The 23,318-nt window shown below is 47.9% G+C and overlaps 3 protein-coding genes across 5 annotated transcripts in view; 1 reads left to right on the top strand and 2 right to left on the bottom strand.

Annotated features, from left to right (window-relative positions):
- Positions 1 to 1,803: 1,803 nt before the first annotated feature.
- slco2b1 (solute carrier organic anion transporter family, member 2B1) lies at positions 1,804 to 13,716 on the top strand. 3 transcript variants are annotated; one of them, XM_062405656.1, is made up of 16 exons: positions 1,805 to 1,904; positions 1,978 to 2,120; positions 2,706 to 2,817; positions 4,464 to 4,601; positions 4,792 to 4,954; positions 6,270 to 6,494; positions 6,856 to 6,954; positions 7,657 to 7,787; positions 8,913 to 8,985; positions 9,482 to 9,646; positions 10,068 to 10,257; positions 10,656 to 10,800; positions 11,074 to 11,234; positions 11,848 to 11,912; positions 12,616 to 12,736; positions 12,983 to 13,716. In XM_062405656.1, exons 3-16 carry the CDS (start codon positions 2,731 to 2,733, stop codon positions 13,173 to 13,175), a joined length of 1,956 nt encoding a protein of 651 aa, XP_062261640.1. In that variant the 5' UTR covers positions 1,805 to 1,904; positions 1,978 to 2,120; positions 2,706 to 2,730; the 3' UTR covers positions 13,176 to 13,716. The 3 variants fall into 3 exon arrangements, with proteins under 3 accessions (XP_062261639.1, XP_062261642.1, XP_062261640.1); XM_062405655.1 differs by having other exon boundaries at positions 1,804 to 2,120; XM_062405658.1 differs by having other exon boundaries at positions 1,804 to 2,120; positions 6,273 to 6,494.
- A 1,656-nt stretch (positions 13,717 to 15,372) lies between these two features.
- Positions 15,373 to 19,769, bottom strand: serpinf1 (serpin peptidase inhibitor, clade F (alpha-2 antiplasmin, pigment epithelium derived factor), member 1). Its single transcript, XM_062406387.1, has 8 exons — positions 19,658 to 19,769; positions 18,357 to 18,417; positions 18,056 to 18,239; positions 17,254 to 17,409; positions 16,949 to 17,152; positions 16,724 to 16,863; positions 16,438 to 16,648; positions 15,373 to 15,993 (listed from the first exon to the last, which is right to left on the bottom strand). Exons 2-8 carry the CDS (start codon positions 18,414 to 18,416, stop codon positions 15,743 to 15,745), a joined length of 1,206 nt encoding a protein of 401 aa, XP_062262371.1. The 5' UTR covers position 18,417; positions 19,658 to 19,769; the 3' UTR covers positions 15,373 to 15,742.
- Positions 19,770 to 20,794: 1,025 nt separating this feature from the next.
- serpinf2a (serpin peptidase inhibitor, clade F (alpha-2 antiplasmin, pigment epithelium derived factor), member 2a) overlaps positions 20,795 to 23,318 on the bottom strand; it is a 2,973-nt gene continuing 449 nt past the window's right edge. Inside the window, 7 exon segments of the mRNA XM_062406400.1 lie at positions 20,795 to 21,257; positions 21,428 to 21,632; positions 21,827 to 21,969; positions 22,294 to 22,439; positions 22,835 to 22,877; positions 22,977 to 23,120; positions 23,297 to 23,318. The exon segment at positions 23,297 to 23,318 is cut by the window's right edge and continues 204 nt beyond it. Coding sequence (XP_062262384.1) covers positions 20,971 to 21,257; positions 21,428 to 21,632; positions 21,827 to 21,969; positions 22,294 to 22,439; positions 22,835 to 22,877; positions 22,977 to 23,120; positions 23,297 to 23,318 — 990 coding nt within the window. The 3' untranslated portion in view covers positions 20,795 to 20,970.

The raw sequence follows: 23,318 nt of genomic DNA on the forward strand, positions 1-23,318 counted from the left end.
TATGTTGAATGCTTCATAATCCAAACAGTTTAATCACAGCTCATCAGACACATCAAATCAGATTCATCCAAAAGACTGAATGAAAAGTTTGGATCTTTCATGTTTTTGTGTTGATTCATTGAATAAACGAATCCAGTTCAATAAGATTTGCACATATTACTTCTACAACACTATCCATAGCTTCAGGTCTACTGAAATATTAATGTTTAAACACATCTCATTGTATTTATTTGGTGAGGATACTTTGACCTGAGCGTTTGTCTGTTCAGCAGAAGAAGTTGATTTCAGTTAAAGTGACTCGATGAGATTAAAAAGATGGATTCCAGAAACACAGTATTTCATGTGTCGTTTGATGGTCTGGTCGGGCCTGGTCTGGTATGGTGGGGCCTGGTCTGGTCTGGTCTGGGCTGGTCTGGTTTGATGGTCTGGTCTGGTCTGGTCGGGTCTGGTCTGGTTTGATGGTCTGGTCTGGTCTGGTCTGGTCTGGTCTGGTTTGGTCTGGTTTGATGGTCTGGTCTGGTCTGGTCTGGTCGGGTCTGGTCTGGTTTGATGGTCTGGTCTGGTCTGGTCGGGTCGGGCCTGGTCTGGTTTGATGGTCTGGTCTGGTCTGGTCGGGCCTGGTCTGGTTTGATGGTCTGGTCTGGTCTGGTCTGGTCTGGTCTGGTCTGGTCGGGCCTGGTCTGGTTTGATGGTCTGGTCTGGTCTGGTCGGGCCTGGTCTGGTTTGATGGTCTGGTCTGGTCTGGTCTGGTCGGGCCTGGTCTGGTCTGATGGTCTGGTCTGGTCTGGTCGGGCCTGGTCTGGTTTGATGGTCTGGTTTGGTCTGGTTTGGTCTGGTTTGATGGTCTGGTTTGATGGTCTGGTCTGGTCTGGTTTGATGGTCTGGTCTGGTCTGGTCGGGCCTGGTCTGGTTTGATGGTCTGGTCTGGTCTGGTTTGATGGTCTGGTCTGGTCTGGTCGGGCCTGGTCTGGTTTGATGGTCTGGTCTGGTCTGGTCGGGCCTGGTCTGGTTTGATGGTCTGGTTTGGTCTGGTTTGGTCTGGTTTGATGGTCTGGTCTGGTCTGGTTTGATGGTCTGGTCTGGTCTGGTCGGGCCTGGTCTGGTTTGATGGTCTGGTTTGGTCTGGTTTGATGGTCTGGTTTGATGGTCTGGTCTGGTCTGGTTTGATGGTCTGGTCTGGTCTGGTCGGGCCTGGTCTGGTTTGATGGTCTGGTGGTCAGTATCGAGCTTTATCTAATATTAGCAACACCTTATTAGCTGCATCACATTGACTCTGACCCCCCCCCCCCCACATAATTTATATATTATTGTTACTATCTGGAAACCAATCCCTAACCTCAGCACCGCACGTGCCCATAACTCATTGTTCTTATTGTTCTTATTGTTCTTATTGTTCTTATTGTTCTTATTGTTGTTTCATGTCCAACACACCAAAGCAGTTTCCTGTGGAAACTAAAAGAATCTGATTGTGAGCAGCCGAGCTTCCTCAGGGACGGACACGGGCTGAGCTGAGCTAGCAGGAGCCAGCAGACACTTCTGTTGAGTGGCTGCTGGTCTCCGGCTGTGTGTGTGTGGGGGGGGGGGGGGTCTCATGAACTGGTCCTTTAAAGATACAAATAACAAGTGAAAGACTGGGAGACAAGTTTGAGCCAAAGGATCTTCAGCTGTTGAAGCCGATCATTTAGTTTAAATCCTGTTTTAGGATCAGATTTTTCCTCTTCTTGTCCTGCTTCCAGGTCAAATTCCAGCTGCTCCTCCTCCTCCTCCTCCTCCTCCTCCTCCTCCTCCTCCTCCTCCTCCTCCTTGGCGGCGGGGCGTAGGAGTGTTGACGCTATGTAGGAGTTTGAAACTATGCAGCAAAGTGAAAGGAGGAAGCAGAGATCTTTTCTGAAGCTGCCGTCACAGTGAGTGTGAAAACTTCTGCTACACGGTCAACTGATGAAGTGATTGTTGATTCTCCTGCTGCCTCTGGATCAGTGAAGGCTTCTGTCCTGCTGCCTCTGGATCAGTGAAGGCTTCTGTCCTGCTGCCTCTGGATCAGTGAAGGACTTCACTGCAGCTTCATCCAGACTCACTGGGAACAGGTCACAGAGACAAGTGTTATACTTTGTTTTAAAAAGGTGAAATATTCTACTCTCTAATAAGGTTGTTGACGACACACACACACACTCTCTCACTCACACACACACACACACACACACACACACACACTCTCTCACACAGCTAACTCTCTCTCGCACACCCTCTCTCTCTCTCACAGACACACACATACACACACACACACTGTCACACACACACACACACACACTCTCTCTCACTCACTCGTTCATTAACAGAGAATGATCGAACATAGAAACAGAAGTTAATATTTGACCTGGTCTCTGTTCATCGTGTTATTGGAATCGAACCTGTGAGGTTGAAGGTTGTGTTGCTTCAGGGAAATCTGAATCATTGTTTGAACATGTATGTGTTTGAGAGCAACAAGAGTCACTTTGTGTTTTAGTCCCTGAGGATTTAATCTGATCTGCAGTTTGTAGCTGGATTACATGATGATAAGAAACATGTCTCCAGATCCTGAGCTTTAACATCTGACAGCTGTTTGTCTCAAGTGACAATCTGCACATGATACAACATGTTGACCCCCCACCCCCTCTGTGTGTGTGTGTGCGTCTGTGTGTGTGTGTGTGTTTGTCTGTGTTTTACAGGCTCTCTTCTGCTACAGACTGAATCATGGGGCTGGATGAAGTCAGAGTGACCTCTGACCCCTCAGGATCACGACCTCGTGCTCGACCTCAGGGTGTGTTCCACAGCATCAAGGTGTGTGTCTCATGTCCAGTGAAGTGGACACACACAAACACGTTGTCGTGGTCACAGGTTCTGAATCACATTCACTAATTCAGAGATCTGGACTTGAACGTGACGCGTCACTGATCTGGGGTCGGTGGAGATAAGTAACCACAAGTAACCATACATGGAGGAGCGGGGGTGGAGCCTGACACCTGCACCCATTGGACAGTACAAGCTGTCAATCACACTGTGTTAGATTGACAGCTTTATGGTCTATTTGACTCCGAATGATCATAATGACACTGTGATGAACAACACAACAACACAACACCACAACCTGACACTGAGAACCAGGACACACAGAAGTGACACCAGAGCAGGTTGTGACTGGTCCGTGGAGACTCTTCACATCCTGGAATTGTTCTCTCACGACATGAACACATTTCCTCTCAACACAACAAGTCACACAACTCTGAACTCACACTCACTTTCTCTTTAAGTCTGTTGTGAAAACGTATTACAGTTTTTCACAATTGTTAACACACGTTTTTCAAAACAATAACGACTTTCTCCAAACTGCACACAGACAACTGAAAACCTCACACACAAAATGCTAAACCTGACACTCCCTTTGCAAGATGACTCTTTGCATCAAATCGTGTTTTCATTTGGTACACACGGACATATTTTCAAAAGACACACACATACCATTCATTGAGTACACACAACTAATCATTTGCTCCACACTACCAAGCATTTACAGCACACTGAAGTGCAAAACTGAAAACACAATCATCAAAATGGAACACACCATATGATGACATGACTCTGGAGAATGAGCCATTTCTCTTTTTGTAAAATGTCTCAGTGTAGACCCACTTTGTTCATAGTCCAACATAAAGCAACACACAAATATGCAGCATAAAAAGGTTTATTTCAGTACACACAGAGAACAGTACAGTAAACCGGCCTGCTCAACAACTGAATATTGTGTGTAGTGTTTTGACAACAATGTGATGTGTAATTGACATCAGAGTGTAAAGAAGGAAAGTCAGAGTCTAATGCAGATAAGGGAGTGTGAGGTGGTGACAACTGGGTCCAGTGATTGGTACATGAAGTGAAGGTTGTGTAATTGTGCCGAGTTTTAGCTTTTTGTGTGTTAACAACTGAGAAATACTGTAATCTGATGAAAACCTCCTCCTCCTCCTCCTGCTCCTCCTCCTGCTCCTTCTCCTCCTCCTCTTCCTCCTCCTCCTCCTCCTCCTCCTCCTCCTCCTTCTCCTGCTCCTCCTCCTCTTCCTCCTCCTCCTCCTCCTCCTGCTCCTCCTCCTGCTCCTTCTCCTCCTCCTCCTCTTCCTCCTCCTCCTCCTCCCCCTCCTCCTGCTCCTCCTCCTGCTCCTTCTCCTCCTCCTCTTCCTCCTCCTCCTCCTCCTCCTGCTCCTTCTCCTGCTCCTCCTCCTCTTCCTCCTCCTCCTCCTCCTCCTCCTGCTCCTCCTCCTGCTCCTTCTCCTCCTCCTCCTCCTCCTCTTCCTCCTCCTCCTCCTCCTCCTCCTGCTCCTTCTCCTGCTCCTCCTCCTCTTCCTCCTCCTCCTCCTCCTCCTCCTGCTCCTTCTCCTGCTCCTGCTCCTGCTCCTGCTCCTGCTCCTCCTCCTCCTCCTGCTCCTGCTCCTCCTCAGTTCTTCGTGTTGTGCCACAGTCTCCTGCAGCTGGCCCAGCTGCTGGTGTCAGGCTACATGAAGAGCTCCATCTCCACCATCGAGAGACGTTATGGTCTCTCCAGTCAGAAGTCCGGGATCCTCGCCGCCTTCAACGAGGTCAGTAAACACAGTTTCTTCAACGAGGTCAGTAAACACAGTTTCTTCAACGAGGTCAGTAAACACAGTTTCTTCAACGAGGTCAGTAAACACAGTTTCTCCTCATCCATGGGGTTGAAGCCACAAACAGAGAGAGTTCAAACCTCTTTCATTTTACTGTCCAAATACTGATGCATGTTCTCGTCTTCAGGTTGGAAACACGGTGCTCATCGTCTTCGTGAGCTTCTTGGGGAGTCGAGTCCACCGGCCGCGGTTCATCGGGGCCGGAGCTCTGCTGGCTGGCCTCGCCTCGCTGATGATGGCGCTGCCGCACTTCTTGAGTGGACCGTATGACTACAGCAGCTCCACCAGCTGTGAGACCACCCCCACCCCCCACCCCGTCTTCTGACCTCTTAGTGTGAACTGAATCCGTACATGGGTTCAGACGATTCCATCAGGTCTCAGAATCCATCAGATCTCAGATTCCATCAGGTCTCAGAATCCATCAGGTCTCAGAATCCATCAGGTCTCAGATTCCATCAGGTCTCAGAATCCATCAGGTCTCAGATTCCATCATGTCTCAGAATCCATCAGGTCTCAGAATCCATCAGGTCTCAGATTCCATCAGGTCTCAGATTCCATCAGGTCTCAGATTCCATCAGGTCTCAGATTCCATCAGGTCTCAGAATCCATCAGGTCTCAGAATCCATCAGGTCTCAGATTCCATCAGGTCTCAGAATCCATCAGGTCTCAGATTCCATCAGGTCTCAGAATCCATCAGGTCTCAGAATCCATCAGGTCTCAGATTCCATCAGGTCTCAGAATCCATCAGGTCTCAGATTCCATCAGGTCTCAGAATCCATCAGGTCTCAGATTCCATCAGGTCTCAGAATCCATCAGGTCTCAGAATCCATCAGGTCTCAGATTCCATCAGGTCTCAGAATCCATCAGGTCTCAGATTCCATCAGGTCTCAGAATCCATCAGGTCTCAGAATCCATCAGGTCTCAGATTCCATCAGGTCTCAGAATCCATCAGGTCTCAGATTCCATCATGTCTCAGAATCCATCAGGTCTCAGAATCCATCAGGTCTCAGATTCCATCAGGTCTCAGATTCCATCAGGTCTCAGATTCCATCAGGTCTCAGAATCCATCAGGTCTCAGATTCCATCAGGTCTCAGAATCCATCAGGTCTCAGATTCCATCAGGTCTCAGATTCCATCAGGTCTCAGAATCCATCAGGTCTCAGAATCCATCAGGTCTCAGAATCCATCAGGTCTCAGAATCCATCAGGTCTCAGAATCCATCAGGTCTCAGATTCCATCAGGTCTCAGAATCCATCAGGTCTCAGATTCCATCAGGTCTCAGAATCCATCAGGTCTCAGATTCCATCAGGTCTCAGAATCCATCAGGTCTCAGATTCCATCAGGTCTCAGAATCCATCAGGTCTCAGATTCCATCAGGTCTCAGATTCCATCAGGTCTCAGAATCCATCAGGTCTCAGATTCCATCAGGTCTCAGATTCCATCAGGTCTCAGAATCCATCAGGTCTCAGAATCCATCAGGTCTCAGAATCCATGAGGTCTCAGGTCCTCAGAACTTAGATTAGGTTAAAAACGTGTGTAGTCATGTTGTTGGTTGAGCAGGTTTAGAAACTTGTTCCAGAAACTGACACAGCCTCTGTTTCCCAGCAGCCTCGAGTCTTAACAGCAGCCTCTGCCAATCAACAAACATCTTCAGCACCTCCTCATCCAATCAGAGCTGCAGCCGGCAGCAGAGTCCCGCCCAGGAAAGGGTGTACCCTCTGCTGCTATTGGCTCAGCTGCTGCTGGGGGTTGCAGCCGTTCCCATCCAGCCCTTTGGGATCTCCTACATCGACGACTACGCCAGCAAGAGGAACGCTCCGCTTTACCTCGGTACGCCGGCCGAGTTTCCAAACACAAAACATTCACGTGATTCAAAGCTTCTTCAGGAGCAGGTTGTTGAAGCCTCAGCCTGAAGGACAGAAGTCCACACATTGGGTCAGTTACCAGTTCCACATGTGGAACCTCAGGTCTGTTGCTCTGAAGCCACTCACAGGAAGTTTTAATATGGAAACACAGTTTTCTCTCGTTTCACTTTTCTTCTTCCTTTCTTTAAAAGAGAAGTATTCTGTTCATCTTCAGGTGGATTTGGGTTCGTGCTCAGAAGCTCCTCCGTCCTCAGACTGTGCACGGCTGTAGCTCCTCCTCCAATGTGTGAGGAGAGGAGTTCTGACTCGGCTGCTCATGTTTTCAGGAATCCTCCTCGCCGTGACGTCCATCGGTCCGGCCCTCGGCTTCATCACCAGCTCCCAGATGCTGAGACTCTACGTGGACTTTGACAAGTTGTCCACAGGTGAGGAGACACTGAGCTGTCACAGTTTGTTGAAGTGTGAACTGTGGATGATGGTTAATGTCTCACACGATTAAAACCACAGGAAACATGTTGTGATTACAGGTTTTCACTCCTTTGATCTTCAGATCATCTGGTGCTCATTTAAATAAAATATGATTCATTATGAAATTTTGTCAAACGGTTTATTTAAGAACTTATTTCAGATGTTTTAACACATCAGAAGACCACGCCCCACAAATTAAGATGGGCGACATGTCAGCCCCCCCCGAACGGAGACCAAATCATCTTGATCACCCCCTGGTGGCTGTCTGCAGCAAATATAACCTCCATGTTAGCAGATGGGACATGAACCAGACTAAAACATCTAAACAGATGTTTGTCAAATATTGTTTCTGACATTTTTCAGTTGAGTCACTTTCTAATAACACAGTGTGTGTGTGTGTGTGTGTGTGTGTGTGTGTGTGTGTGTGTGTGTGTGTGATTTGACATCACAGCTCATTGTTTGAAAATAAAAACTCAGTTCAGTGAAATCAGGATTTAAAATTTTGTATCGTGTTCCAATAATTATACAAATGAACATTCTCTGTATTAATATTTGATGGAGCAGAAAACCTGGTGCACTTTTCTCACCTAGTGATTATTGACTGTGATCATCATGTTGCTGATGGACAGACAGTTGACTGATCTCTGTTGTGACTCCAGACCAGATCCGGCTGGAGTCCAGAGACCTTCGCTGGGTCGGCGCCTGGTGGCTCGGCTTCCTGGTGGCCTCCGGCCTCCTGGTCCTCGTGGCGCTGCCGTACCTCTTCTTCCCCAGAGTCATGCCCAGAGAGGTCAGTTGTCTCGTGAGGATTAACCAGTCCAGGTTTATTCTAACTTGATGAGTTTCCTCATGATTCTGATTCGATTGAAACTTAGAATCAGTGAAATATGTCCAGAGACAGAACTCACTCCATGTGAGGAGGACGTTCTGTGACACGGTGAGACACGGTGATCCATCTCCCTGGACAAGTGTGGAGCTGGAGACCAGTTCAAAACACTCACAAGTTATTAAAGACCAGAGTTTATTTCCAATAATCAGCAGAAAACTTTATAAATAAGCATTTGGTGGATTTCATAGAGCAGCAGCTGAGTTCCTGTTGCTCGTCCTCTGAAGTCTCAACGAGTTCGAACATGTTTGTTTGTCAAAGAGAGAGAAAGTTCTGCTGCAACTCGTTTATCAGCAGAAGAAAAACAAACCGACCTCCAACGATTGCTCAACACCCCCCCCCACCCCCACCCGTCTGAGCTGAAGCTCTTTCACTTTTCCACTCGAGCTTCACTCTCACATTTCAGAGAATCATTTATTGTTTTGTCCGATTTCCTGATGAGATGTCGACATATTTAAGACGAGGCTGAAGACTCATGTCCTCCTGGGTGTCCTCACATTGTCCCCATCATAGCATTTGTATTTCATTTCATTTTATGCTAATCTGGTATTTTATTCTTTTCTTTTTGCATCGCGTCTTCTTTTATTTCACAGCAGCACAAGGCTCTGAGCTGCTGAACATTTAGCAGCTAAAGATGGTAGAGACCAAACACGGAGCTGAAACCGAGGAAACACAGGACAGAGCGATCCTGAGACACTAACATCAGACTGCCATGGAAACAAGCAGCTGGTTGATAACACGGTCCACATATGAACCATAAGACACGACCTGCTGCTGACCCCTGCAGATCCTGTTAGATGATGAACCTCTGAACCTCAGAGGAGAGCTGGTCTCGCTCTTCTCTGCTCAGCCCACATCTGACGTCAGTTCAGTGTTTGACCTCGGCACCAACATGAAGAGAGGTTCCTGTGCAGTGTCTCACATGTTATTCAGAGGACACGTGTGTGACCTTCAGGCAGACTTCCTGATAGCAGCTGCAGACTCAGAGGTTTCAGATCCTGGTCTGTGATGTTTGTGTCCTTTGTTCAGGACGGAGTGGACGATGCAGAGTCCAGACCGGACGACCAGCTGCAGCATCTCTCCCTCCTTCAGTTCCTCAAAAGTGAGAGTCTTCTTTTTCTCTTCTGTTTTTCTGTCTGAAGAACAAACCTCTAAAGGTCAACGACCCTGAGGAGGGTCAGGCTTTCATCAGCAGCTTTTTTAAACGTTAAATCATCTAAACTCACCAGATCGCTTTCACAGCTAAATGAAATGAAACATTCCTTATGAACATGTGTTTGTCTGAAGAGTCAAAAGTGACTTTTCATCCAGTTTGAAGTCTCATTGTTATCAAACACTTTTGAGATCTTGATGGTTTTTAACTCCTCATTTAAAGCAGATGAAGGATTTTAGTCGTCGGACGTCTGCATCATAAGTTTTCAGAGAAACAAGGTAACGTTAGCTGCAGCTGAAGGAATCCTGACAAGAAGCTGACTACATGTCCCATCATCCCTCACTGCAGTGTTGTGTTTGAAACCACGTTTAGAAGGACTAATTGTCGCTTTAAGATTTGTGTTCATCCAGACTCACTGGTTAAGATCCATGTGTTTGTCCTCCAGGTTTCCCTCGGATCGCTCTGCGGACGCTGCAGAGTCCCGTCTTCCTGCTGGTGGTGCTGGCGCAGGTCAACCTGGCAGCGCTGCTCGCCGGCCTCGCCACCTTCATGGCCAAGTTCATCGAGAGACAGTTCAGTCAGACCGTCTCCTTCTCCACCCTGATGATAGGTGAGCGTCCCCATGGGTCTGGGTCCCCTGCTTGACCCCGGTTGGGAGTTGGTTCTCATTTAGTTTCTTCCCTGTTTGGAGCCAGGTCCTCACAGTTTATCTTCTCAATGGATCATAGTTAAAAATATTCAATCTTCTTTGCAGACGACACGTGTCACGAGTTCTGTTATTTAAAGTCGGTCACAAAGTTGTGTTGTGGTCTTGTTGGACTTGTTGGTCACACACATTCCCCTCTAAGAGTTTCTTACTTGGAGAACCTGGAAGCAGATTTTTCTGTCGAGTGACTGAGATCAGACTCTGGCTCTGAGCGACCCCCGAACTGCCTCAGAGGAAAAGTGGTTGTGAGGATGAATCTTGTGTTTGTGCGACAGCAGAGAAAGAGTGCGTCTGACACGTTTGTTCTTCTGGGTCTTTGGTTCAGGAGGAGTCGGGATCCCGATGGCAGTGCTGGGCACCGTCCTGGGCGGAGTCCTGATGCGGAGGTTGAATCTGTCTGTCAGTGGAGCCAGCAAGTTGTGCACCATCGCCATCCTGCTCTGCATCATGTCCTCCGTGCCGCTGCTGCTCATTGGCTGCTCCACCCAGAGGGTCGCCGGTGTCTTTCCTCCAGAGTACGTCACAAACATCAGTCTGGTCCTCAGCTGACACATCAAGCCGGTTCAGCCGGGCTCTTCCTCTGGAGTTTGCATGTTCTCTGAGTGTTAGCGTCGGTTTCCTCTAGCGCCATCTGGTTTGTTGTATGTTGACCCTGTGATAAACCCCGCCTCCTTACTCACAGCAGGGGATTCATTTCTTCATGAAAGACTTTTATTGCAAAAGAGAAGTTTCTGTGCTGTCGGGAAGACGAGGGAGTGATGTCATCCCTGGAACTCATTTTAATCGAGATTAAAGTTAAAACAAACACATCTTCTACTTTGGAATGTTCCACAGCTGCAGGTTATTAAAAAAGTTCAAGTTTAGATTGTGTGTGTGTGTGTGTGTGTGTGTGTGTGTGTGTGTTTGTTTTCAGCCCTGATGCACTGTCGTGCAGTTCCAGCTGTGGTTGTCCTCAGGACGTCTTCAACCCGGTGTGTGGTTCAGACGGGGTCGAGTTCCGGTCACCGTGTCACGCCGGCTGCAAAGTGATGGAGACACACGGCAAACACAAAGTCACTGTGAGTGTTTTGTATCATTTCACTGTGTAGTTGTCGCTGGACTCACACAGGGACTCAGGGAGGACAACGGCTTTAGAGCAACAAGAGGTCAGCGTCACTCGACCCCTCGAACAAGAGCCAATGGGATTCTTCTATGTTCCTGTGGATGAGACGGTCTGGCTGAGCTGACCCTGAATGAGTTCATTATCATTATGATTATTATTGTTGTTATTGTTGTTGAGGACTTTAGCCTGCCGAGGTCGTGACCTCTGTGTCGTGTCTTGGTTTCTACAGAACTACACTGAGTGTCGCTGCGTCACCGGACTCAGACACGCGGCTCCTGGGACCTGCGGCAGCGGCTGTGCCCACCTGCTCCCCCCCTTCATGGCTCTTCTGGGAATCACCAGCTTCATCGCTGCTTTCTCTCAGACGCCGTCATACATGATGATTCTCAGGTACAAAGACAAAACCTATTTATTTCAGGTCAAAGCTCGGATCAGGTCCTGAAACTCTGTGTTGGTTGAATTATCAGTTTCCTACTGAACAGATTTCCTCTCATTTAAAAAACTTTTAATGCTTAAAAACACAAACATAGAGTTTTGGGGAGAACAGACCAGAAACTTTTTAATTAACTCGCCTCAGATTGTTTGATTTCACTCGTCCCATCAGCTGCTCAGCTGAGCTTCACCTGTTCTCCATCTGATAATCACCTGCAGGGGGAGCCCTCAAAACTCCCTGTCAGACTCGTGTGTTTTCATCTTTCCGTCTTCAAATCGAAGATCTAAGAAATTTCAAGTTAAAACCCATAAAAATGTGACGTTTTAAAGTTTCACCCACTGGAGGGAAGAGTTGTTTGTTCAATATAAAGAACCAGAGGAGAAAATGTAGCGTCACCAAATTCTTTTTGTGTCTAAAGTGAAAAGTTGTGAAAGATGAAGTGAGAACAGAAGATTTTAAAGAAGCTGAACGAATGTGATGTGTCTCTGCTGCTGTGAAACTTCATCCTCTTCATCCTCTTCATCGCCTTCATCACCTTCTGTGAACCTGGTGTTTGTGTGTCTGCTGCAGGACGGTGCCGACAGAGGACAAGTCCTTTGCTGTGGGAGTTCAGTACATGTTGTTCAGAGTGCTCGGTGAGTCTTTTCATTGGATGTAACACAAAGTCCACACACACAACAAAACAATATCAACAGGAAGTGAAATGAGGAAACCACCAGAGGCTGAAACACAGAGAAATATCAAAAACAGAGATAAAACCTGTGGAACTGTCTTAGAAATCAGACACGTTTCCCTCAGCACCATGAAACCTGAACAATAACATGTTGTGTTGGAATTTAACACTTTGAATGTGACAACTCAGGCTGTTTGTTAAAGCCTGAGAATAAAACACATGATGTTTCAGAGGAAACGGTTCGATTCCGGAGGTTTGAATCTGTTGAATGAAAAACTAAACGCTTGTAAAAATCCTGCTTCATGTTCAAACATCATCTGATTGGTCAACAGTGTGAAGAGCTGCTGTTTGTTATAGAAGAGGTAAAAGAAGATCAAGTTAATAAAACTCAATGAATCACTCGTTCTTTAATAACTGAGAATCCATTATTTTGTGATTTGTTTATTATCTGATAGAAATAGTTTAGTTTTTTTCACACTTTGATTTTATTCTGAAATGAAAAATAAGAAAGAAACAAAAGGCAGGTTGAACTTGATCCTAAATCTCTTCGACTTCATGAGCTGCACAGAGTTTCTAACACAAACCTTTCAATGTATTGGTTTGTTCCCCTGTTGGTGTCATGTGACTGTTGGTGTCATGTGACCGTTGGTGTCATGTGCCTGCAGCGTTCATGCCCGGCCCCGTGTTGTACGGCAGTGTCATCGACACCACCTGCATCCTGTGGGGCAGGAAGTGCGACAAGCAAACGTCCTGTCTGTACTACAACCTGGACCGATTCAGACAGAGGTGAGCCCCCCCCCCCCCCCCCCACACACACACACACTTGTTTGTACAGCTGTCTTAGTGAGGGCACTGATTGGCATAATGCATTCCCTAACCCCCCACTCTAACCATCCAAACCAAATACATAAACCTAAACCTGATTCTAACCCTCAAACCAAGTCTGAACCCACTCACTGTCCATTGAAGAGGGGTCTTCAGACCTTGTTCCAAGACGTCTTCAGACTCCGGCCCCTCTGTGTGTGTTTGTAGGTTTCTGGGTTTGCAGGTCGTATTCGTGTGCGGGGGAATGCTCTGCTTCCTGTTGACCGTCGTGGTCCTGAGGCGGTCGACCACACGTCAGGAACCAGAGGAGGACGGGAAGGGGTACGAGCTGGTGACGGAGCAGAAAACACCTGAGGACGCATCATCTAGAGGGAGACAAGAGAAAGGTGTGAAGACCTGAGGAGAGGAAACCAGAGGACGCAGGGAAAGACAGAGGACGTCTGACCAGAGAGCCGGAGGGAGGAGGGGAGGAGGAAGAAGAAGAAGAAGAAGAGGAAGAAGAAGAAGAGTGGAGATGGTCAGTGATGCGGCTGCAGTGTTTCTGCTGAGTCGTCCGAAGCAGCAGCTGACGTCATGTGACTAAGAGCTTTTATTTTTGTATCTGTCCGATCGCTGCTGTGTTCCTTCATAAGCTCATTCTCACATATATGATGATTTTACATGTTAATACACTTTTTTTTATATAATGCCAAAGTCCACAATTATTCCTTCAACAAATGTGAACTCTGAAGCCACTGGGTGGTATCAAGGTCCCGCCCAAACACACCCACGGCCAATCAGGAGTCAGTCTCAACTGTCAATCACAACTTCTCAGCCAGTTTTTATGCCATCGAATAACTAATGATGGCTTCACTCTCACTGGACTTTGGACCAATCACAGAGAACCTTCTGGTCTTTTATAAAAATGTACTGATGATGTAATAAAGTCTTCAATCTTCAAACCAGTCTCCGTGGAAGTTGATGAAACTGGTTCGGCTTGTTTTTCTGAATCATTCCTGTGATGATCAACAAACCTCTGCAGGTTCAGACCTGACGAGCAGAGTCAGAGCCACGGAGCAGATCCTCTGCGCCACGGGTTCCTGTCGCCTGCTTCTCGTCTCAGGTTCTTCTGACGCAGCTTCAGACTCCAGACGCTGAAGATCCAGAGCAACACTGTCAAGGGTTAAAGCTGAAGCAAGTCACAGTTTATCTGGTGACGAGATACAGACCCACCCACTGACAACTGGTTCCGGTAATGAACCAGTAATGCATGAATCTAGATTAAAGGAAACACGTGAGGGTTTCAGACGAGATCCAGATGTTTTCATATGAAAAGAGTAAAGCACACAACACCATGTGAGTTTATGGATTTATTGTGAAACCTTGAGGATTTGATTGTGAGCAAACTTTACATAAAGAGGTTATCGTCTGACGGAGTTTCCTCAGTGTTTGTCGCCCTCTTGTGGACACTGAGCTGTGTTGATTAACAGATTTAAAACAACATCACTTTGTTACTGTCTCATTTTGTTCTTTTATTTGTATTTATCTGTTTTATCTGAGACATTTTAATGTTGCAGCTGATTCAACTTTAACTTCAAGTCAGATTTATGATTTTATTATTATTAGTTCTACAAAATGATGGTTTAGATCTTAAACTAAATTGAACAAAGTGTGTTATGTTTTTGTATGAATGTAGTTGAATGAGTTTGTTCTCGGGGGCAGGGGAACAAAGTGGAAACAGATGTTTATGGAAAATTCCACATCTGCAGAAAGTGTTTGGTGGAATGTGGGAGGAGCATGTGGAGAAATAATCTGTCACACAGAAAAACTTCTGAATCAGTCTGTGCCTGTTTATAATTCATGTTCATGTTTATATATATATATAATCTTGTTTATATTTATATTAATAGTAATATCTATATTTACATTGAAGAGTTTCAGATCAGGACTGGAGCTGCTGATTGAGGGTACAGCTCCCCCTCCTGGTTATAACATGGATCTGTTCTGATTCTCTGTGGACTTATTGGATGTCTGTCCACCCAACCTCTGCAGCTAGAGACGTCTTTATTTCATTAATGTTTTTTGACATGAAGCTCTGACATGTTCCTCACATGTTCTGCTGGTTCTCTATGTGAGAACTAATGTCTGAATCAGTGTCTCTGGACATGTTCTGGATCTTCTCCTGCAGCCTCCTGGTAACATGTGTGTAACATGTCAGAGTGAGTCCATGTGAGGAACCAGCAGGACAATGTGTGGAAGCTTCCCAGTGAGCGAGTGGACGTGTGGACGAGGTTTCTAACACGTGACGTGAAACCTGAAGAACATGAACATCTCAGGATGAAGAAGAGGAGCCGGACACGTAGAAGATGAAGACGTCCACTTGGAAACACGAGGAGATTCCAGATCTTCTGGTGATGAGGGCCGACCCCGGTGTGGATGAGCTGTAAACAACAACACTGATGTTTCCACAGCAGAGTTTATACGTCATGTCCCGCCTCCTGCTGCTCTACGGGCTCCGCCCCTTCTGCTCTACAGGCTCCGCCCCTCGCCTGGATGTTCCCACATGTTTTTGAACTAACATCCTTTTTTCAATTTGACATAACAAGTGACACGTGTGGTTTCATCGTCTCGTTTCTTTATTTAAAAACAAATGACAATATTTCTAACGTCTTTCTTCGTATCATCAGTTTCTTGTCAGATTAACATGATCACGTCAACGTGTTTGTTTCAACATGAAAAGTAAAAGAAATCAAATTAAATGTCCTCACAGACCTCTGTAGAGCAAACACCTGAAATCCATCCTAGGAACCGAGAAGAGAGTTTGAGTTTAGAGGAAATTATAGCATCTTATGTTTGTGTTATTTGAACCTTAAGGGATGGGGGGTGAGGGGTGAGGGATGAGGGTCAAGGGATGAGGGTCAAAGGTCGAAGGGGTGAGGGTTGAGGGGTGAGGGTAAATGGCTGGGCAATGCATTATGGGAATGTGTCTTATATCCTCAGGCCTTGGGGGTTGACCACTCTGCCAATGAAGACGAGCGCCCCGGACACGTCGTCCCGGATCAGGTAGAGGAAGGGGCGGTCCACGCGGTAGGTCAGGTGGTTGGGGGTCGAGGTGGCGCCCGGGTACTGGTTGCCTTCAGGTGCTGTCTCCATCACGACCTTGTGATTGACGCTGGTGAGCTTGGGTGCCTGACCTGAGATCTTCTCCAGCTGTGGGTTCTCCAACCAATCAGTGAGACCTACAGGGGACGGACACAGAGGACAGATGAGGACGAGTCATGAAGCGTCTGTAGAAGCCGTCCTCTGGAGCTACCACGGCCGTGTGAACACAAATGTCCAAGTGAGAACAGAGATTCTCTGAGGACACAGCAGGAGGTCCACTGAGAGCGAGGTGGGGGGGATTAAGTGTCTCACACGGGACAGACGCAAAAAGGAATAAACAAAATTAAATAACAAAGAAGACAAACTAAAGGTCTGTAGAATGAACCTGGAAGTGGCTCCTGTCAAAACTGAACCTCATCATCTGATCCCTTTCAAACAATTTCCATATTTATGAATGTCACCAGTCAGACTGGACCTGGACCTGGTTCTGGACCTGGACCTGGACCTGGACCTGGACCTGGACCTGGACCTGGACCTGGATCTGGACCTGGACCTGGACCTGGTTCTGGTTCTGGACTCACCCAGGTCGCTGAGCAGGGGCAGCAGGTCTGTGGAGTAGCTGAGCCTCAGGGTGGGCAGAGTGAGGGACACCTGGGCTGGGAGCAGCGTCATGGAGAGGTCCTGGACGAACTCAGAGGTCAGGCTGTCCTCCAGCAGCGTCATGTTGGACGTCACCTCGTCCGGCAGGAACACGAACATGCTGACCTCGTTCTGCATCTGGATCTGAGCGATCTGGAGGACGAGCAGAATGGACCTTGTTCAGGACGGATCTCAGAGATCAAATGTTTCAGAGCAGGAAACACTCACCGTGCAGCTCAGGTCTGAGTCAACTCCCATCTTCACAGGGTAGTTGTCCTGCTGCATCATGGGAATGCGAACAGGTGTCGCGCCGTCCACCTGGAAGTCGTCCATGACTCCACTGTTACTGAAGCGGGTGACCCACCTCCCTGTGAACAGAAAGCCGTGCGGTCAGCTGACCAGCGTCAAACTGTGCACGTGGAGATGTGGAGTTTGAAGGCCTCCATGACTCACCTCGGAAGTAGGCGGCGCTCACAGTGTTCACTGAGGGGTTCCTGGAGGGGGACTTGGCCAGGAAGCGCTGCACCTTCCCGCCGGTCTCCTGAGAAACCCATTCGTTGATTTCTTTCAATTCTTTGGCTCCGACCGGCACTCCCTTTGGACGAACGCCATACTGCTGCTCCACGAGCGCCAGGAACTCCTGCTTCAGCCGAAGTCCTAAACACAGCAACACAACAAAAACATTGAGTCAAACCAAACGGAGAAGAAGAAGCAGAGGAAGAAGACGCACAGTTATCACAGGTTCCAGGTGAACTCACGTCGAGCCAGGTAGAGACGGGCCGCGATGCTCAGGCCTTTCCCCGGCGAGCGCAGGGAGGCCAGCAGGTCCCTCAGGGTGTTGTGGAGCTGGGGGTCCTGCAGGGTGTGGTACCTCAGAGCCCGGAACAGCTGCTGCTCCGCCGGCTCAGAACCTCCTGCAGGAGACACGTCAGGTCCTCATGAGAACTCAAGAGGTCCAACCGGTGACCTTACTGATGAATATGAAGTTTAGAGACATGAGCATCTTCATACTTCAGACGGCTCAGCAGCTTATCACTGCACCAGATCATCATCAGAAGATTCATGTTGGTTTTCTGTTTTCTAATTTTACTTTGAACATTTTCATAAACATTGTGATCTTGTTTTTTTTTATCTCATAGGCTTTGATACAATAAAACATGAATTCTCCACTTTGTCACTTTGAGCAGTTTGTCAGCAGGAGGTTGATCAACAATATTTAAATGTGTTTTACCTGAACCATGGAGACAATGATTCTGCAACAGAATAATGAAATGACCTCTGAGTCATGAAGCTGTTTCTGGATCGTGGGTTTGAGCTTCTCCATCGAGCAGAAACAAAGCTTCCTCCTTCTCCAACGTTTTTTTGAAAAAAGCCTCATGGAAAGAAGTTCTGTGTTGTGTGTGTGTGGGGGGGGGCGGGGGATCTGAACCTTCTCTCCGCCACACGGAACATTTTGCAGAAATCGTTCAAACATCAGTAACTTTGTGTCTGCGTGTAATTTCCTGTCATAAGTACACAACTCAAGGTCTGATGAGGTTTCAGTGTGTGTTGACTCTTCACCCATGGACAGTTGGGTCAGCGCTGCAGACACACTGATGGGCGCCAGGAAGACGTTGGTCGTGGCATCGCGACTCGCCAGAGCTCGGAACAGGTTGTAGCCGAAGTCGGAGGTGGCGGCTCCCAACTTGGTTGTAGGTGTGGTGAAGAGCTCGACATGTTCCTCCTCCAGCGGCGGCTCCTCCGGCTGGAAACAGGACAGAGCTCAGATTCTTTATTTACTGAACTTCCAGTGTGAGGTTCAGAACCAGACGCACACTGATGCTCTGGTCCAGCCTCACATTCATGGTGTGTGATGTCATACCTGAGCCCGACTGAAGCTCAGCACGACTCCACACATCAGCAGGAAGCTGGTCCTCTTCATCCTGCAACACACACACACACACCAGCGTGAAGACGAGGCCACGCCTCCGTCACCGAACACTTTAAACACGTCTCACATGAAGAGGACCTGGAGGACAATGAGAGGACAGCTTCAGAGACAAAGACGACCAATGTCTCCTCAGGGTTTTTTATAATTACAGTAAAAACCCACAGGATCCAAACCTCCAACCTCCAAAGAGCCATCATCCAAAAACCTTCTTCACAAACATGTCAGGAAAAGAGATTCTCAACTTGAACCTTTTCATCGTTACACAAACAAGCTGGAAACAAAACGCACACACACACAATGTCCCTTTGTTCTTCTGCACATCTGGAGCCGCTTGTCATGGTTACACAAACCAGAGTCTGTCATCTGAACCTCAGACACACACACACACACAGACCTACACACACACACACTCAGACACACACACACTGAATCAGACACACACACTCAGACACACACACACAGACACATACACAGACACACACACAGACACACACAGACACCCACACTCAGACACACACACACACACTCAGACACACACACAGACACACACACACTCACTCAGGCACACACACACACACACACACACTCACTCACTCAGACACACACTCAGACACAGACACCTACACTCAGACAAACACAAACACACACTCAGACACTCACACACCCACAGACACACACACTGCGATACACACACACTCAGACACATACACACAAAGACACACAGTCACACACACACACACACACACACAGTCACATACACACACACACACATACACTCAGACCCACGCACACACACAATCACACACACACACACACCGACCCGTTGCTCTTGGTTCTGATCCCGTTCGTAAAGAACACCAGTGAAATAAAAGATCAATCTGCTGTGCGTGTTTCTGCTGGTTCTAATGGTTCTGGTGTCTCCACCACAGTGTGAAGGAAACTCTTGATCTGATGATGAAGCGCAGAGAGACGCGAGCGTTTCGATGTGAAGGTTTGAATCCAGCAGAAGATCCGATCTTCACTTGCCTGCAGGACCTCGGCTCTCACCCCACCAGGAAGGTTCCTCCTCCTCAGTCCACATGATGGAATGTGCAGGTTCAAGAGTTAAAGAGTTGAAGAGCAGCTCGGTGAGAGAAGGTCTGCAGCTGGAAAACAAGCCTCACTCACTCGCTTTCCTCCTGAAGCCTGAAGAACCCACAGAGAACACATCAGCTGTAAAGTTCAACACTCACCTCAGATCAGTTCAGCTCAGATCAGATCAGCTCAGATCAGATCAGATCAGCTCACTTCTGATCCGGATCCACGTCGCTCTGACTGTTTCTCTGCAGGCGCGTCCACGCGTCGCTGTGGATCTGCACCCGCAGCGGGGGCGAGCGCCGGGGCCGCGCAGGCCAGGGAGCAGCTGCGGGATCCAGATGAAGGAGAGTTTCCAGAGTCAGTTCCAGAATCTTCTCTTGCTGACGGCAGCATGAGCTCCTCACATCTTCAACCACGTGCTGCTGTGAAACCTCTGACAGGAGGTTGGTTCCTTCAGGGATTTAGTTGAAATTGAACTGATCCTGTTGGTGAAGCTCCAAACACATTTCAAGTCCAGAACCAGAACCTGGAACTCCTCCTCTGAACCCTAGGTACAGAGCCTGGAACCACATAAAGAACCAGTGAGACCTCATGAGAACTAGATGATCCAGTCGGTCCTGGGACTGCCATGGTAAAAGGTCAAATGGATTTGTGTTGATCTGTTTTCTAGTCTGACGACTCAAAGCTCTTTAAGTTTAACATTCACCCACTCACACACACATTCACACAGTGCATCTATTCACAGCCCTTTGTTGTTCTATGAGGACCAAAACAGGGCTCAGCATCTTGCCCAAGGACACTTCGGCATGCAGATGGGAAAGACTGGGGATCGAACTACCAACCTTCAGGTTGGAGGACGGCCACTCTGACCTCAGCCACAGCCGCCCCCATGAAGCCTCACTGTATTTCTGCTCAAGTATTCATCCTTTTGGAGTTTGAGGTCTATAAGGGCCCCTCCCAGCCGGGGCCTCCTTCAGAAAACATGAGAAACCTCTAAAAACCCATTCTGAATCAGAAGAGGGACTCCAGTGAGCCAGTGAAACCCCTGTTGGACCTGAACCTGCACCTGAACCCTCCTCAGGGCCACTGACACCAAGTAGACTACACCTCACAAAGCCTCCCCCCCCCCCCTTTCATGTGCACATCAGGTCGCCAAAGTTGAAGGGCCCCTGATTATGTGAAGGGCTCTGAGAAGCCAGTAGAAATCACTAGGGGGCGCTATAGATCCCTACGAGCCGCCACAAGAAAGAGAAAAAACAAGAGAGAAACTGACAAGTGTGAATTCAAGTGAGTTTAATTTGGAGCAAAATGATTCCAGAGGCTAAAGTCGTCATTACATACGTGTGGGAACATCTTCACTTTCAATGTGGTCCCTTTTCATATAAAACTTGCTGATCACAGTTGTTCTTAGTCACCAGCGGGGGCGCTGCATGGCTGCATCCTGCTGCCTTTTCCCCGACACTGTCCGTCACAGGCTGGGATCATCATTGAGCATGGTGTCTTTGTTGGGGACGGGGTTTGTGACAATGTCCATGAAGAGCGGGACCAGGGAGGCATCATCCACGAGGGCGAAGAGGAAGGGGGAGTTGACTGAGAAGATGGAGACGGAGCGCATGGAGGTCACAGCCGTGATGGCGGACGCCTCAGCACCTTCTTCACTCAGCTCTTCTGAGCTGGCTTGGAGGACACCCGTCTCCTTCAGAGGCAGGTCGGAGATCCCCGAGAGGTTGGGCCCTGAAAACAGAGAACCGAGGCCTGGCAGAGAGGAACTGAGTTACAGACCGAAAACATCCACAATCAACTGCTCAAGAACCAGTTTGAAGGAAATCTGGCTGTGGTTCACGTGACTGGTCTCGTTTTCAGTCTAATAAAGAAATCACCACCACTGACTGGTTTTTCTGGCTCAGAGGAGACAGGATTCTCACCCATTTTGGTCAGTGCCTCCTGGAGCTCATGGTGGTAATGCAGCTTCACCTTTGGTAAGTTGACCTGCATGGTTTTCTCCTGAGGGAGACGTCTATAGAGGTCCGAGATGTTCAGTCTGGGAAGCACTGATGACACGTTCTTCCTCCCTGGCTAAGGCAGGACGATAAAGAAGCTGGTATTTCCCTTGAAGGGGAAACTGGCAACCTGCACAAAGAAAGAAGAGAAGAGAGATCCTGTGAGGACATCAGCAGACGACTGAAAGACCAGGATGTCCTGATCTAACAGAGCAGGGAGAAGAAGAAAATCTGTTCTAATGTAAGAAATCTCTGAGAAAAACTCAAACATCTTTAGTTGATTTATAAAAGCCTTGAATTCTGGACTTTGCATGTGGCTGTTACTTGTGCTTCCAGCTCTGGATCATCGAGGAGGCGGAGAGGATACTGAGCAGACCTCATCATGTCCACTGACACCGAGTTCTGGCCATCCAGATTGAAGACTGCCTTTGAGGTCACTTGGGGGTCAAATCGAGTCTGCCATTCACCTGTCAGACAGAGAGGAGGAGGAGCTTTTCACCTCCATAACAACCGGCTGCTCAGCGGCGTCTTCATCTAAAGGTCAAATCGAATGTCTCCAGTCCAGCAGCACTAAGGGACTCTCTGAAAAGAGCTTTGTTTGTGGTTAGAAAGACATCAGGGACCCGGATAGTGTCCCTTGAAGAAGAACCATGAGTCTTCAGAGGAGCTAAAGGCAGCTGATCAACTCAAGCTTGAAATAAAGACTGACAGAGAGATAATGTCCTGACTAACTGTCCCTGAACCTCTGGAGCCGGACCAAAGCACAGGGAGGCTTCTGTGGAATCAATCACCTTTAAAGTAAACAGCAGTTATCAGCATGAGCACCACGTCATGTTGAATACTCTCCAGGAAGTCGGGCATGTGACCATCGGTGGCGTTCTCCACCCATTGGTTGACCTCGTCTACAGAGACCAGAGGAACAGGCCGTGATTGGTACCTCCAAAACAAATCACACCTTTTTATTTCCATTACAAACTCTGTAAATGCTCATTTTTCACAAAATCACATAAATAATCTGTCAGTTGCTGTAAATGTAAGAAAGACCTCCCATGTGACCGCTCCTTCAGTTCACCTCACCGCCTCCATTTCATGATCTGCTTTCAGAACATGCTGTTCCCAAAATGACCAGCAGGTGTCACCTCAGTCCACCGCAGCAGCTGTTCAGGAGTCAGCCGTCGTTACGCTGACTGAGGCTGTAAAGTTATTTAGCCAGTTAGCCTGTTAGCCTTTAGCTTGTTAGCCTGTTAGCCTTTAGCTTGTTAGCCTGTTAGCCAGTTAACCTGTTAGCCTTTAGCTTGTTAGCCTGTTAGCCTGTTAGCCTGTAGCTGATACCGGGCCAGAGAGTCCTGCACAAACGGCAGCTTCACCTCAAACCCTGAGAGACAGAACGAGGGAGAGAAAGAGAAGAGGAGGATAAAAGAGTTTTACACCAAATCTCTTGAGCCGTCACCAGTTCACTGTCACCAGCACCGACCTGGTCTCAGGTACATGCGTGAGGCCACATCCAGGGATGTGTGGCTGAGACCAGGTACAAGGCTTCCCAGGACATGATGGTAACAGGGTAGAGCGTTGGCATTGAGGTTCTTCAGCAGCAGCTTCTCTGTCTCGTTACGAGAACCTGAGTGGAAATTTAAATGTCAGTTACGTAAAGACTGTGTAATTAGAACGTGTGTTCAACATGTGCTGCTCTTCTTCCTCTCAGCGTGTCGTGTGGACGTGATGAAGGAGCAGCTTGTGAATCCTGATCCTGAACGTCAGGGACTCCTCCTGATTCTCCAGACACAGGAAACCCACCCAGGCTGAGCTAACCGAGGAC

Source organism: Platichthys flesus, chromosome 15 (genome assembly GCF_949316205.1).
Source record: "Platichthys flesus chromosome 15, fPlaFle2.1, whole genome shotgun sequence".
Taxonomy (NCBI): domain Eukaryota; kingdom Metazoa; phylum Chordata; class Actinopteri; order Pleuronectiformes; family Pleuronectidae; genus Platichthys; species Platichthys flesus.

Excerpts from the sequence above, each read along its gene's own strand:
- slco2b1 (XM_062405655.1), top strand. The coding sequence starts at position 2,731 with ATGGGGCTGGATGAAGTCAGAGTGACCTCTGACCCCTCAGGATCACGA. Across the intron at positions 6,955-7,656 it reads CTTTGACAAGTTGTCCACAG|ACCAGATCCGGCTGGAGTCC; the intron begins GTGAGGAGACAC and ends TTGTGACTCCAG. Across the intron at positions 10,801-11,073 it reads ACGGCAAACACAAAGTCACT|AACTACACTGAGTGTCGCTG; the intron begins GTGAGTGTTTTG and ends TGGTTTCTACAG.
- serpinf1 (XM_062406387.1), bottom strand. The coding sequence starts at position 18,416 with ATGAAGAGGACCAGCTTCCTGCTGATGTGTGGAGTCGTGCTGAGCTTC. Across the intron at positions 17,410-18,055 it reads GCTGACCCAACTGTCCATGG|GAGGTTCTGAGCCGGCGGAG; the intron begins GTGAAGAGTCAA and ends TGTCTCCTGCAG. Across the intron at positions 15,994-16,437 it reads GCCCCTGCTCAGCGACCTGG|GTCTCACTGATTGGTTGGAG; the intron begins GTGAGTCCAGAA and ends CGTCCCCTGTAG.